This window comes from Branchiostoma lanceolatum, chromosome 11, assembly GCF_035083965.1.
Source record: "Branchiostoma lanceolatum isolate klBraLanc5 chromosome 11, klBraLanc5.hap2, whole genome shotgun sequence".
Taxonomy (NCBI): Eukaryota; Metazoa; Chordata; class Leptocardii; order Amphioxiformes; family Branchiostomatidae; genus Branchiostoma; species Branchiostoma lanceolatum.
In genome coordinates this window covers 9923246-9938751 of record NC_089732.1, presented here as the reverse complement: position 1 = coordinate 9938751, position 15506 = coordinate 9923246, and the positions used below count along the sequence as shown (strand labels likewise).

General features: G+C 39.4%; 2 protein-coding genes across 7 annotated transcripts in view; both read right to left on the bottom strand.

Annotated features, from left to right (window-relative positions):
• The window catches only part of LOC136445228 (uncharacterized), a 74788-nt gene that overhangs the window by 40086 nt on the left and 19196 nt on the right, over nucleotides 1-15506 (bottom strand). The window lies entirely within an intron of this gene.
• Nucleotides 4563-15136, bottom strand: LOC136444728 (G-protein coupled receptor 52-like). Its single transcript, XM_066442429.1, has one exon. The coding sequence runs from the start codon at nucleotides 9739-9741 to the stop codon at nucleotides 8335-8337; it is 1407 nt and encodes a 468-aa protein (XP_066298526.1). The 5' UTR covers nucleotides 9742-15136; the 3' UTR covers nucleotides 4563-8334.

Below are 15506 nucleotides of genomic sequence, written 5' to 3'. Positions count from 1 at the left end.
CTAGCTGATCAAAGACTTGGAAGTGCGTCAGAACCGCAGAACTTGATATTTGCGGCAATAGAAATTTCAGCTTCATGTATACCGCAAGTGGGGTCATGTGGCATAACGGCAGGGCGTTAGCCCCAGAACCCAGAGGTACCGAGTTCACATCCCCTGACACCACCGATGATGTGCCCTTGGGAAAGGCACTTTACACGACTTTCCTCACTTCACTCAGGTGGAAATGAGCACCTAGCTTTGGTGTGGGAATAATTCCCTTGGATAGGACGTTAAATGGAAGTCCCGTGTTAAACGAGATCCACACCTCGAGCACATTAAAGAACCCGCCACATTTATTGAACAGAGTAGGGGTCCTTCCCGGTGTGAGTGGATCAAAACCATTCCGGCTAAATGAGGTAGGGAATTTCCCGAGGAGCCTTTGTAACCCCTGCTTTTCCTATGGAGTCAGTTAGTTTAGCTTGTCTAAATCTTGATGTTTCGGACTTAGGGAGAAGAGATGCTGCTTCGGTAAGTGTTACAGTTCAGTGCCAGAAGTGGTCCCCGTGGTCTTGCACTGAACAAACATTTGTTTAAAAAAGTATAGATACGCTTCATTGATAATGTTATGAGTTGCCTGTCAATAGTGATATGTTTCTCTTTCACAAAATTAATTCAAAGTGTCATCTTCATAATAAACAAAAACAATGTCTCCTCCCCCAACAAAGGAAAAATTCTAAATCTGAGTGTGCAAAATGTATGTAAAAAAAGCAACAAGTGTGAAACTTAAACTAACAGTAACACCCTTAAAATTTAGAATTAGAGCGTGTGTATATTATTAGTAAAAAAACATGTAGTACTATAACTAGATAAAATAACTAGCTATTTGTTGTAACGATATGGCTAAAATTTCATGAACTTTTCACTCCAATAATCACTCAAATCAAATCAACCATGAGGTATAGGCCTCTTTATTACTTTACACACAATTACATACTCCAATGTTACGGTTATTGTGCTTTCTGTGGATATCGATCTGTATTATGACATTCAGCTTTTTTTACCACAATGATCTTAACCTGGAAGGATGTGGTACTTCTTCCTTCAAAATACTGCAATATTGTTCTATTAACCCCATAAATCCAACTTCAACTTTCGATTATACGAGATTAGATCAGCAGCATAGAGTAGTGTCACTTTTACACAGTCTCTTTACCTTTCACAGGGCTCGAAATACCTATGTGCACCCAACATTGGAGCTGTGCACCTCATTTTTGACTGTGGGTGCACCAGCCACCTTGATGTTTTTGTTGGCTATATGGTAAAGGTACTATTGTACACAGGTACACAAAACATTCTTGAAATTCAAGTATCTGAAAAAGTAATATAACCTTTGTTGTACTTTGTTTGATGCATTACATGTACTTGTTTGAAATTTCAAACTTAGCTATAATAGAATTACAGATTGAAGTTCTTAGGCGTTTAGGTTAAATATGTTTTGCTGATATTCAGCTTTATTCTAAAATCTTTATGTGGTCCACCCAAAATTCTTTCCGTGCACATAATTTTTTGGGTTGGATGCACCAGTGCACCTATTTCCAAAAATGAATTTCGAGCCCTGTTTCATGATTTCCTATGGATATACCTTAAAATGATGCACATGTAAATTTCTGGGATGAAAAACTTGTGTAATTCTAGTACTCACAATTCTGAGTATACATACATACAATAAGCAACCACAGTCCACTTTGCAAGGTGGTACACCAAAATGTAATACAGGTTAAATATAGGCAAGATATGTCGGTCTGATATGAGTTGTCAAACAACACAGAGTTGTCAACCAACACAGATACATGTATTACTGATATGACCCCAGAGGGTAAATAGTTGATATCAATACCTTTTCATAAAGGTCTGAATGTTATTTACCATACATCCAAATTTAAGCTGGGTGTATGATATACATCATACATCTACATTTGTCATTAAATTTTCATCAGAATGCCGTAATGTCAAGGTTCTGCATGTAACATCAAGTTATCCAAGCATCTATACATAATGTGGGACACAATACAACAATATATATATCGTATACATCTAAATCTTTTTTTTTCTAGATTAAATACTTAGAGGCATAAGTTGAGAAGTAAGTATTGTCTGGCAAAGTATCATCTCAAAATTACACCATTGCTTTAGTATCATAAATCAATCAATAACTTAACTGTTACCACTGACTATCTTCAGCAAGAAATAAAGATGAATCCATCATCACAATTCAAACTTCTGTGACCATAAATTGTAAATATATGTACCTTTTTCTCTGGTGTGTGAGCTTGAGTATGCTATTCCACACTTTGGATGTGGGCAATACATGTTGCTTCTTGTACACTATTAGCGATCTTAGGCCAAGGCCTAATACATGTAGGTAATTACCACAGTGACAAACTTATTATGAAAGATTCATTCCTAACTCATCTTCAACAAAGTCCACTGTTGTGGTAATGATAAACAACTGAGTAAAACATACATAATTTTTTGAGTAAAACATACATAATTTTTTGATAAAATTATTGATGATATGATTACTGGGAGTTAGATAAGTTTGCATGATAAATCCACACCACTTTTTCTCCATTATCATTAGTGTCAATCATTATCAACTTCACACCTTGTAATATTTTTTTTTGCAATTTTTCCTGGGGTGAATATCAATAAATCCTCCACTTTATGCATGATTCTTTTTATGTTGAGAGATTTAATAAAATCTCTGTTTTTCATTTTTTGAAAAATTTTGGAATGAAACATTCCTGTCTGCCTGTTTAACCTTTATATTTGTGCGCAAGTGTGTCAGGTCACAAGTATTCCCTTGTTCCTTCTTGTGTGGTTATATTGCACTGGTCAGTCTAATAAATTACATACACGTCAATATCAATCAATCTTATTATCATAATAAGTCAACTTCTGTAGAACAAGATTTCCAATAAACCAACTTCTATAACGGTTATCAAACCCTGAAAACCTTGATAAGATTTGGCACAATCTTATATATCATTCTTTTGTCATTTCAACCACTTCTAAATTGAGGCACAACTTTGAGTTGATTCCCTTAACATATCTTTTTAAAACTGTACAACTCTCCACACAATCAAAAAGGGGCCTGCCCTTAGTAATATATACTACATGTAGTTGTATGCTTATTTCAAATATAATATGGACTACAGTCAAACCTGCCTAGGCGACCACCTTTTCAACGCGACCACCTGGCCATGGCGACCGCTTTTTCTCGGTCCCGAAAATTTTCCCCATAGGCACAAGCATTAAACTGCCTGCCCAAGGCGACCACCTGTCCAACGCGACCGCGACCGCCACGAATTGGGACCGCAAAGAGCACAATCCCTGCCCATGGCGGCCGCCTAATTTTCAAGCGTGTGGTGACATCGGATCATTTTGTTGTCGGATTTCACGGATATGTTTTCAAGACTTTGAGGGACAAAAATAAGGACAAAAATATATGGAATAGCAATGTTATAGCATCGATTCCTCCATGAAGTGTTTTAATAAAGCGTTCCCCCTTCATAAACAAATTGTAAAGACAAATGTTTGTGATGTTGTTGTGCATGTGCCTATCGTTATCTTATAGTTTACCGAAAAACTCAGTTCGGTTTAAACTCAATTTTCAAAACGAATGCGTAGTGCATGGCGTCAAAAAGTCAGATTTCACAGAAATTATTATCTTTTTCTTGTATTTTCAGGAAAATTGGGCTGTGTCTGACTAAATTCCGCCGAAAAATGACTTCGCAGCGGGCAAAACATCGGGCGAGAAATGTTGTTCCTTGGTCCCGACGCCATCTTGGATTTGGCGTGGCCCGGATTTGGCGTACCGCTGACCTTTCTAAAACACGATGCTTTTGTGTATGAACATTTACGAACACTCTAGTTATTGATGAAAACTAATATTCTTATTTTATTTTTATTTCCATGAATCTCAAACCTTTATTGGACGCTGTGCGTCCTGCTCCACTGACTCATACCTTTCGATGCGGTCGCACAGAGCTTGGCGGCGCGGCGCGACAAAATCACACCCTTCCGTTCATCTTTAGTTGTCAGATCGAAAACTTTTTGACCCTTTTATCCAGCGGTCGGCGCCCCAAAAAAGGCTGGGGCCAGCAGGTGTTTTCTAGGGATTTGTCTTAGGCCTTCAAACTTCGATGATGTGTGTGTGTGTACTATTTAATGTAACGTGTGAATGCGGGAAGGCGCTGCGAGATCATCGAGGCAACCATTGCTTTGTACACAAAATTATAATATGACGAAAATGTGTACACGATGTAGCGGTATACAATTTTTACAACGATAACGGGAAATTTAATTTTTGTAGGATCTTTCTGTCAATGAGAATTGAACCTGGTGGGGGTCATGCTGTCTAAATTCACATAATTTTCCATCCATTTACGTACTAGCTGTAGTTGAAAACCTCGCCCTGGAAACATGTGGGTGGAATCCTCTTCATGGCGACCACCTGTCCATCGCGACCGTTTTTGCTCGGTCCGCCGGGTGGTCGCCTTGGGCAGGTTTGACTGTATTTTACATCTAGATATTTACAGACAGGATATGCTACGCTGGGCATTGCAGTAAACTTATGATATATCTTGTGAGAAAATAACTTGTGATAAAATATCTCTGAAATGGATGCAACCAAAGTCTCTGATTTAATTGAAGATATTTCTAACGATCCGTATGTGTCATTGAGCAAAAACATGAAATAGTGGCTACAAGAATAAATCAATGATTTAGGTCGAGATACTCGAATCAATCATTGCTAAATCACTGGGTAGCAGGGCAAGTTATTCACAAATATCTTTTGGTATAAATACACCACATATTGACAAACTTTCTGTACAACTCCACACACTTGATCAGATCATATAGTTTTTATACATACATATCAGAGCATAGTTCACTTCCACTGTAGATACTAAAATAGCTGGGGAGATTGGATGCACACAATTTCCCTGCCTGCTAGCTACTGTCATATCAGATATTCGATTAAGGATTGATAGCCATTAGTCAACCAATCACAGGCATCTTCAGCACTTTGTACAAATGCAAGGAAATCTGTGTCAATAATTAGTCCTTGGGAACCAAAAAAAAAAGAGCCTGGCAACCAAGTGATGAAAAGACATGTGCCATACTCCTGACACATAATTATTTTTATGAAACACAAAATCTGAAATATTCTAAATGACATGAATGCACTTATGTAGAAAAGGAGGCTAAGCTCATTTTTCATGCTATCTAGATCTTGAGTAGGCAAAAGAAATTTTGTCTATCATGATTCTGACTCTTTCTTCTATAAATAACATTCTATCATGTTGGAATGCCTTTTTGCCTCTCTGCACACACACACAAAGCCTGTCAAACGTCTGGTGAGGGATAAGTGAGTGAGTGAGTGCTAACTTTTTATCACGTGAAGCGATCCTAATGAACTGCAATGGTTTGACATTTGCGGTCTGACCTCTAACACATGTGCCCTTTCCGAGTCAGTGTTAACCATCATGCCACACTACTGCTTAGCTTGGTGAATGGCAAGTGGTTTAACTCAGGGAAAGGTTTTGAATAGCTGTTGCATATCGGATCAAAAGTTAAAGCTCCAAGGCTAAATCTACCGAACCATTAGTGTTCTATTCTTCAAAAGCTGAGGACATAGTTACAAATTGAAATAGCATTTTTGAAATGTACATTTTGGGGGACATCTTACAAGCAAAGTGTGTGCCTACGCACATACAAATGTACAGAGCAGGTCATGACACAACCCATTTTCCCACACCCACAAAATGGCACGGGGCATTAAATCAGGAAGATTGCTCATCAAAAAGCAGTTTGCCCGACTGTCCTAAACTGTTAGAGCACCTTCTCTGATGTTAGCTCTGTGCCATTAGGAAAGCCACTTTCGATACAAGTAAAAATGCATTTTGCTTTGACAAAGTTTCAGCTTTCGCTTAATTCCATTTATATGTGCAGCATTTCTGGAAAGTTTGGTTAACCCTATGACAGCATTTCTGATAAATTGGGATGTGCCAAATAGATATAGTGAAAAGTGACATATTCTCAAACGCATGACCTGGCGCAGCACTTAGCTGTCGAGATGATTACAGCAATAAAGTTTAGTTTGACGTATTGCATTGGCAAACAGATTGAGAAAAAATTGGATGCAGGTTATTTGGAGTCAACTTCACTAGAACTAGTAGAAGTAACTGGAGAATGCTATACTTTGCATATCTTAACTTCTTATGGTATCTGGCCACCATGGAATCATGTTCTATGGCTGAGAATCCTACTGTGTTTTGAGGACAACTGATTTTCTTCAAACACAGATCGGTTGTTTTTCGTTCTCTTGGCAGATGCTTATTTAAGGTTGTATCATGGCAATATCTAATACCATAAACCACAATGGTCACTTGAGACGTGCATGCAAATCAGTACAATCAAAATTGCCCAAGAAGACCACTCAGGGGACCAATCAAATCTGGTTTATGTGGACAGGTGGTCCCTATAGGAGTATAGCCAGGATTCTTAAGGCTAAGCAATGCGTCAATGTGAAAAATTAAGGGACCACCAAAAAGTGGTCACAGTGGCCAAGTGGTCTTTGAGTAAAGGTGGTCCCTTGTACAGGTTTGACTGCAGATATTTAGCCTGTTTGTCTGGAGGTGACCCATGATTCCTCCCAATAGCTAGCTTATTGTGGCCAATCTGTCACTTAATAATACATGCGTCAAACCAGTTTGATGAATTGCAAACTTAATCTCTACACTTAATCAATCTGAAACTTTGAGTTACCATAGATTGCATGTCATGCATATAAATCCCACCATTTTTTAAAGGACATTTGCCAACTGAATGAAATTCCTGGGTTCAGGATTTCTATATCTGAGGCAACAGAGAAAATAGAATGCTTTTGAATATCATGAAAATCGCGGAATCGTGTGGCATGATGGTAAGAAGCAAAAAGTTATGGATTTGACCCAGAACCAGAAAAAAGATTAACTTGAACCATACATTGATGTGGTATGCGATTTTTGATTAATGAAAATCATAGGGAATCCATATAGGGAGTTGGAAGTTGTTAGTTACATACGGTCAGTTCATTTCATTAATTGTTTGCCATTTTAAATTGTCATTTATCTTACCTATATCAGTGATTATAGAATTCACCGAATTGTTTTTCAGTCTTCTGTGCCAAAGGTATCAGTTTTTCACAGAGTATTAAGTGTTTTACATCTGTATTTCTGCAGTACCAATAGCATATGTTGTAAACCATGAAACAGTACTTGAAGTGACACACATCGGCAATTTCACTTAACCATGCCATTGCTGCTCACAAAATCACACTGTCAATGCATCTTTCCACCATTTCCATAATGTCTCTGATCTAATTCTGTCAAAACGGAAGCTCAGTACTCTGTTGCAATAAATCAAGAATTCCTAGCTCTAGAGTACTAGGCAATAAATAATCTGACGCCAACATTATGATTAATAACGCACTGCAAAATACTGCAGTGTTAACAAATATCTCAATTACTAGTATGACCCCTAGCAAATTGAAGAGGTTTTCAATAATATTTTCTGAAAAATGATACTTAGAAAGCTTCCACATGTTTTTCTTTAAAAACTTCTGCCGCCCTAACTTGGTAAAAATGTTCTGTCATTCGACAGAAGATGGTGCCTATGTGCATTTCAAGGCATGAAGTCTCAGAATAGGCTGCTAATTCTAATCAATTTGACCACACAGCCAAACCTTTGGGTCATTAAACTTGACTATAGCTGCTCTAGTCATCCAAAGGAAAGACACAATTTTCATTTAAGATTCTCGACAAGTAAGCTGACTTAGGATGAAGTCTATACCAGCAGTACCAGCTGTAGACATTATGAAATAAATGATGGCAAATTGTATAATTACGTATATGATTGAAGTTTTAGTAACCCTATAAAACCCTTTTGCGTGTACTGTCATCAGCAGCACTAGCAGTTTATATCACATCTTATCAGAAATCTGATAATTCTTTCCTTTTCTTTTCTTTTAGAAAATCTTCCCTACCAGACTTTGTTACATATACATACTATATGGTAGAGCCGGTAGTACAGGTCACAGGCTACTTAAAAAATAAACCTCTTTCATCTTACCAGGCTCTGCCTTTTGATTATTGTCTTCGAGAGTGCTTGACATTTTTCTGTCTCCATGTAGCAACAATCTCTTGGTGGCTTACCTCTTGGTTCAAATCCCAACTTTCAACTGCCTACTTTTTCTTCGGACTGTCTCTTGGACCCAAATATTTGCGATGAAAAGTTCGGCAAATGCAATCACTTCTCGTTCTTCTCCTTTTCATCGTCGGTAGGTTTCTCAGTTGTCATTGTTTGTGGCAAGTCTGTAGTGGTCTCTGAAAAGGGGCCTTGATCTTTTCCCTGGTGGAGTGACCTTGACTGAATTCTGTCGGGACCAGCGTTCTCTTTGGGAGTGAACGCGTCACCAGTCCTGTCTTGAAACTTGAAACCGTTTAGTGACACACTACTGCTCTTCTTTACGCTTTTCACGACTTTAACGACAGTCACGACTTCGCTGCCCACGAAACATCGGCTCTTCGCCTTGAAGTATGCGGCACAGCTGAGCATGACGCCCGTGTTACAGGTTTCCGGGCTCGTCGGGGGTGTTCGAGACGTGGAGTGATTGCAGGTGCAGTTGGGCTGGTTCAGGAACTCGCACTTCTTGCAGGGCAACTTGTCCTTCCCGCTGCAGCGCGAGAACAGGAGCTTCCGCAGACCCATACGAAACTCGGCGCTGAAGACGCAGTATGTCACGACGTTCAGGAAGCTGTGGCACATCGCGATCCACACGAGCGCGAAGCCCAATCCGTGAGGCCCGTCTGATCTGTCCACAAAGGTGAACACCTTGTAGGTCATCAGCGGAGTCCAGCAGGAGTAGAAAGTCACGACGACAGTGATGAGAATCTTGGAGACGGTGGGGTGCGTCACTGAGGATCTCCTGCGACGACTTCTCGATATGCCCGAACCAACTTCTGGATTGTTGCGATCTTGGTCTTGTTTCCGGATTGCCAACACGTGCCTGCTGGCAATTTTATAAAGCCGCACATTTGACACGGCAATAATGACTGAACACATGCCAAATATGAGCACAATCATGGTTACTGTCCAAGCGTAGTGGTGGAAGAAATCCAGAGAACAGGTCATTGAGTCAGCGAAGTACTTCATCTTAAGTTCGGTGAAGCACAGGGGGATAAAACATAGTGCAGGGAAAACCCATGCCACGCTCACAATCACCATACACTTCTTAGTCGAGGAATGTTTTCTGTAAACCAGTGGCAAGGAGACTGTCAGGAATCGGTCCAGACTTGTACCTGCCATGTTGCACATGGACACAGCAGAGAAGTAGATTCCTAAATAACAGTTAGCTATGCACCACACTCTAATAATGGGCTGCTTACTGAGAGACATGTGCAGGGCAAACGGAGCATAAACCATCCCTATCATAAGGTCCGATAATGCCAGGGAGATCATGCACACTCTGCTCACCGGGGGTAGCGACCTCACTTTCCGTACCACCACCATCACCAACAAGTTCCCGGTGATGATCAGGACCAGCACGACTGAGATGATGACAGTCTTCCACACCCCCAGCCGTGGGGTGTAGCTCGTCCACCAGTCCTCTCCATCCCCTGTCTCTACTGTACTGTTACTGGTGACGTTCTCCATGCTGCCTCCAGTACTGCATGCACTAGTCCTGCTAACTGATTACCACCCGTAACACTCCACTGATCGTAGTGTCACTACTACCGATGCCTGCCGAGGCATGACTCGACTCTCTAAGTGTGCGTCGCTACTTGTCCCTGTCAGGATGTGATGCCTGATTTATCACTACAGGCCTACCCACCTCATCTTTAACATTCTCATCAACACAAAACATGCATGAATAATTTCATCGAGTAGCCAATCAGCACACACGGCATTAAGTTGTCTGGCAGGTAACAGATTGACTCCCGGACAAGGATGATGAGGTCAATGGCCTAGATTTTGTACATACGTAAGCAATGACATGGAAACCGCTCCTGGGCACATTAGCCTCATTTATTGTTTTACGATACAATGCTTTAAAACAAAATCCAGCAATGTTCTCTCTGCACAAGTTAGAAGATAATCTTGGGGACCAAAGCCATTGTCACAAATATCAACTGTAGGGAAGACAGCCTCATACTAATTATATCATTAATTATAGTTATCATAGCAGGAGTGTGAAGGAGTGAAGCTGACGTGAGTGCATTTATGTCATAATATAAGTTATCCAGTATGGCAATTTTCTTGTTTTCAACACATACGCAATGAACAACCATTGACACAACAGTGGTAATTTGCAACTTGTACCTTATGTATATATGAAGTCATTCTTTACTTATGTATTTATGCATAGTTTGGGAAGACGTTTTGGTTCCCAGAGTTCCTGTTAACACATAGAAACTATGCCCATCTGCCTGACCCAATATACAAGCCAATATGTCAATGAGCTGTAAGACACCTCCTTACAATGGTCAATACCCAACTATCCAGGAAAACTGGATATTGACTCTTATCTAATGTCATTGATAAATGCATGCTAACAACAGCTTGTGCTATTGCTTGACTGTGAATAGATATACTTTACCGGGACCGGAGTCTGTCTTTGCTTCAATAGTTGCAGTTCTTTTAGATATGATAAATGTTAAACCAATAGAACAAGTACAAATGTTCATGTAAATGTAAGTTAAAAGGCTGACTGCCAAAAAACTCTGCTGACCCAAAATGCAGTCACTATTTATTCACCCGAAATGTACAACACCAGCATGACTGTTTAGCGGCTGCTATGCTTTGTGTCTATGCGGGTGATAACCTTTTGCTGTTGATCAGGGGCAAACTTTCAGCGGTCAGCAATGGAAAGAAGAGCATTGTTAGCAGAATCATTTGACAGGGGTGACTAGAGGTCAAAAATGTCAACACAAGGCCACACCAATTTAATTTGTTGGTTCTCGGATCTTAAAGAAATAATACTGAACTACAAAACCAACCTGAAAGGGGAAAGTCTTACCTTGGTATACACAGTCATTAAGATAGAATGTAGCAAAGTTCAGGTTTTCGCCAGGCCAAGTCTTAACCTTCTCCCTGCTGCCTAACTCTGTAACCAATAGGGAATTGGATGCCAAACGGCTACTTCAGAGTGCTAAAGGTTAAAGTTGACCACTTGTTGGATTTTTGCAAAGAAAAGTCCAAGATAATCCATTGATATGGCCCAGCCTTGCGGCGAATGCAGTTAGTCTTCTAGAAACAAGCTCACACATATATATTAACATTCCCAAAACATCTTGTTGTCCTCACTTTCCCAGAAGGAGGAAAACAGTCGATAAATCCTGTACAGATGGGGGTGTAGGGGAGCATGTTTGGGGCACGATAACCTGATTATTACTCTACTAAAGATAAATTTGTTATTGCTGGAGTGTGTTGGGGTCAGGACTCCAAACCATGTTGCCACACTCACTGGGTAATGTTGCATTCTAATGACTCGCCTCACAAAACCTGTCCATCTCAAGCCAAGGATACATAAGCTTGTTGTCCTGTCAACCAAGACTGAACTAAGTGCCAGGAAAAATCCATGTGTAACAGTGTGGTGCAAACGCCACTTACTGAACAGTCTAACTGGTCCAGACCTTATTAAGTTTTAGCCTAGTGGTAAGTGCATTGGGTTTCGTGAGCCGGGCGGCCTGTGCTTGATTCCCGAGAGCCAGGAGACTGTACCACTTGCCTCGTGCATTTTGTTCTTTTGCGCTTGAACCACATGTATACTGTAACAGAAGTATGAACTTCAAATTCATAGAAAACTGCATGGCTGAAGTCCTGGAAGACAATCCTTAAAATAATTCTCTATATTCAACTATCTAATGACTTCTTTCCTTTCTCGAATACCTTATAACTAAAGAGTCAACATGAAAAGTACTGTTTTCCCTTGTCTACAGCTCAAATACATGTGTATAACAGATAACGCATAATAATTTTAAGACAGCGAGACACAACCCAGGAGTTTTCACCAGAAGATTCAGCAGCCATATGCGTGCCTGGAAAATCTCCTGAACAGATATGGCTATCTCTATCACTCTGTTGTTGTTAGTATTAACTATGTGTTATAGTTATACATCTGATAAACTGTGTGAGCATGGCCACAACAACATCCAACTTGTTTCCTCATAGTCATAAGAAGGACAGCAAGGTATGTGACCTTGGTACTGCAGCAGAACTTCCGTTTTCGTATCTTTTGACCTGGACATGCTGTGGTCTTGTTGTTGTTGAGATGGACGAAAAGTGATGCACGCCCAGATGTCATCTATGTAATCATAGTGGCCTTAGGCAGAAACCTGCTTAAGCTATATTGGTGGTCAGTTTTGATAGCAGTTATCATGAAAAAACAGCTGCCTAGCTTCCCAACATCTATCTGCCTTTAATATGGAATAATGGATGGTATTTATAAGCCCTTTAATAACTTAATATCAGTTTGGGCACGTATAGTTTCTAAAATGTTCTTGACCTATAGGGCAAGTGGATTTTTAAAAACTTGTCCAACCCTGCATGCAATTGTAACTTAACAGTAGTCAGTTTTGATAGCAGTCATCATGAAAAAACATCTGCCTAGCTTGCTATCATCTATCTACCTTTAATATGGTATTTATATGACCTTAATGACTTTACCGTATCTGCTCTGTCCCTTTCAGACTTAGTACTTAATTCCTAATCACTTCTCTCACCAGACAGTTACAGCAAAGATAACCTGTATGTTGTACCTTTACAATATCTTATGGGAACATACCACGCTTCTAAATTGAGGATCTCCCTTTCCTCCGAGAAATCAGCATACTTCATGTTGATGTAATGCCACAAGTGCCTGTTTGGACTCCCCATTAGAAGAGACATTTGACAGATGGGACCAGAGATAGAGGCCAAGCGATGTCTGCGTGGGAGAAAGCTTGAAGTCCAAATGGTACACAAGGGAGGACGTGGCTACGTTACTACTTTATTAAGTTACTGTACACACTTTTAAAACTTGGGAAGTAATAGGCAACAACAGGTACATATAAGTAATGACTTAGTCAGGAACGGTACCGGTCAACCTAAACTTTCCACGCTCGTGCACAAAGAGGGGGACTACGATGGCTTGGACAAATTGTGAGAAGGCAGAGGCTGAGGCTTTCCAGGCACTAAACAGTTATTCTCTACTCAATACGTTGGCTATGGAAGGAGTAGGGCACCATTCATTTAAGTCAAAGCCATCAAATTAACCAAACCCGATGGAACTGTCACACAGAATCAACTCAATCTCCCTTTTACTGTTGTTCTTACAACCTAAGACCATCATAATCTCATCACCTGAGACCAGAATGAGCTATACAGTCATGACTTCAGCAAAAAAAGGCAGAGATGGACCAGCTTGATGACAACATGGTAATGGACTCTATTAAGTTTTGTTCCCAAGTGTACATAAAAGTTATCAAGTACATCATCAATCTATCAGTACTTTCCTCTGCTTCAATGCCAGGACGTGATGTTTCCTTGGCATATATCAATAAAACGTGCATGGATGTCTCTTCTACAATATTGGACACATTACTTGTAAGAAGCATATGCTGAAGTTTTAATGTTCTGACTAATATGAACTCAATGTTCCCTGAGGAAAATACCGTTACAATGCTGACATGTACAAAGACATGACCCTGCTATGTAAGGTGCCAAAAGCAATCCTAAATTGGCAACTTCTGTTCTCTAACTAGTCTAAGGTCAAGTCAACTATGTGTACGAGATTCTTTTGTACAAATAAATTGGCTTCAGGAGATTTCTACGGGTCTCTAAACTGACCTTCAACCATATTTCAAAATAACCATCTCTCCCACGTCCAATCACACACCTACATTAAATGCCTTCAACAAAATTGATATTCACCAAGCCTGCGATACTACAATACCTATCAACAAGTCATTTCTGCAAAGATCACATTACTTTTAAAAACTTCCACAAAATAGTGATTCAACTTGAAGCTTTCTTATGAAAAGCATTCATGCACACCTGCATACGTGTATCTCAAGGACACTTTGATTCTTTTAAACAAGCCAGGCAAATTGAGTGTGACGTCTTCAAAACAGCAGGGATTTCATTGCGTTTGTGTGAACTCTGTTATCAAGTATTCAACTTTTCAAGGTCCCCTATCCATCTGCATCAAAGATCAAAGATTAGTTGTCATTGGGCACTTACAACTGTACAGCTGTTTGATTTAATTTCTCTTTTATTTCTCAGCCTAGTAGGTATCACTTTGAGTCACCTTTACATTGATTTGTTTTAAAAAAAGATGGAATATCTAACAAGAAAAATTTGATCTCCTTGTTACTTTTTGGCTGTTTAATCTAATTTCTCTTTTATTTCTCAGCCTAGTAGATACACATGTATCACTGTCATCTTTTCATTGATATGTTTTCAAAGAGGATGGAGGATGTAACAAGAAAGATCTGATCTCCTTTTTACTTTTTGGCTGTTTAATCTAATTTCTCTTTATTTCTCAGCCTAGTAGGTATCACTGTCATCTTTACATTGATGTATTTACAAAGAAGATGGAGGAAGTAACAAGAAAGATCTGATCTCTTTGTTACTTTTCATCTGTTTATTATAATTTCTCTTTATTTCTCAGCCTAGTAGAAATCACTGTTATCTTTACATTGATTTATTTTCTTGTTACTTTTCTCTGTATGACTACTTTCATCAATGAGAGTTTCACAGCGGGTATCAATTGCGGGCAATTTCGTCTGAAGTAGAGTACTACGTAGGCTGACTTCTATTTAATTGGCTCTCAAGGTAATAATCAAACAAAAAGGCTCACTGTGAAATGAGTTGCGACTTGAGGCCTGGGAATAATCAGACGCCTGAGTCATTACCCAAAGGGATTCATAACGAAGTATGATAACGAAGAGAAAAACACATCAAAAATGTTTGAAGATGCTGACATATGCACTCTCATTACATTTAGTCTAAACATATACATGATGTTGCTGATTTCTTCTACTTTATGTCTTTATCAATCATAATAAACGATGCATAACAAGTAAATGAAATGATCTTCAGTTCTCAGGTCAACCATGAAAAAATAATGAAAGACTTACAGCATTGTAGAAAATAATGGAATTTCAAATCATTGTTGAAAATAATAGAACTTTCATACCAATGTCGTAGAAAACAATGGAATTTTCAAATCATTGTAGAACATTATAGAATTTTCATGTCAATGTCGTTTATTAGCAATGATGCAATGCAGAAAAGTAAATGCTTTCAAAAAGTTGTTTCCTTACATAAGTCTAAGCTATGCCTCTAGTGCCTTCACTACCCACCTACACACCTCCCACATCAGTGACAGAGATGTTACTAGTAGGGGGACATAAGCATAAGTTTGTAGCAATGATTGT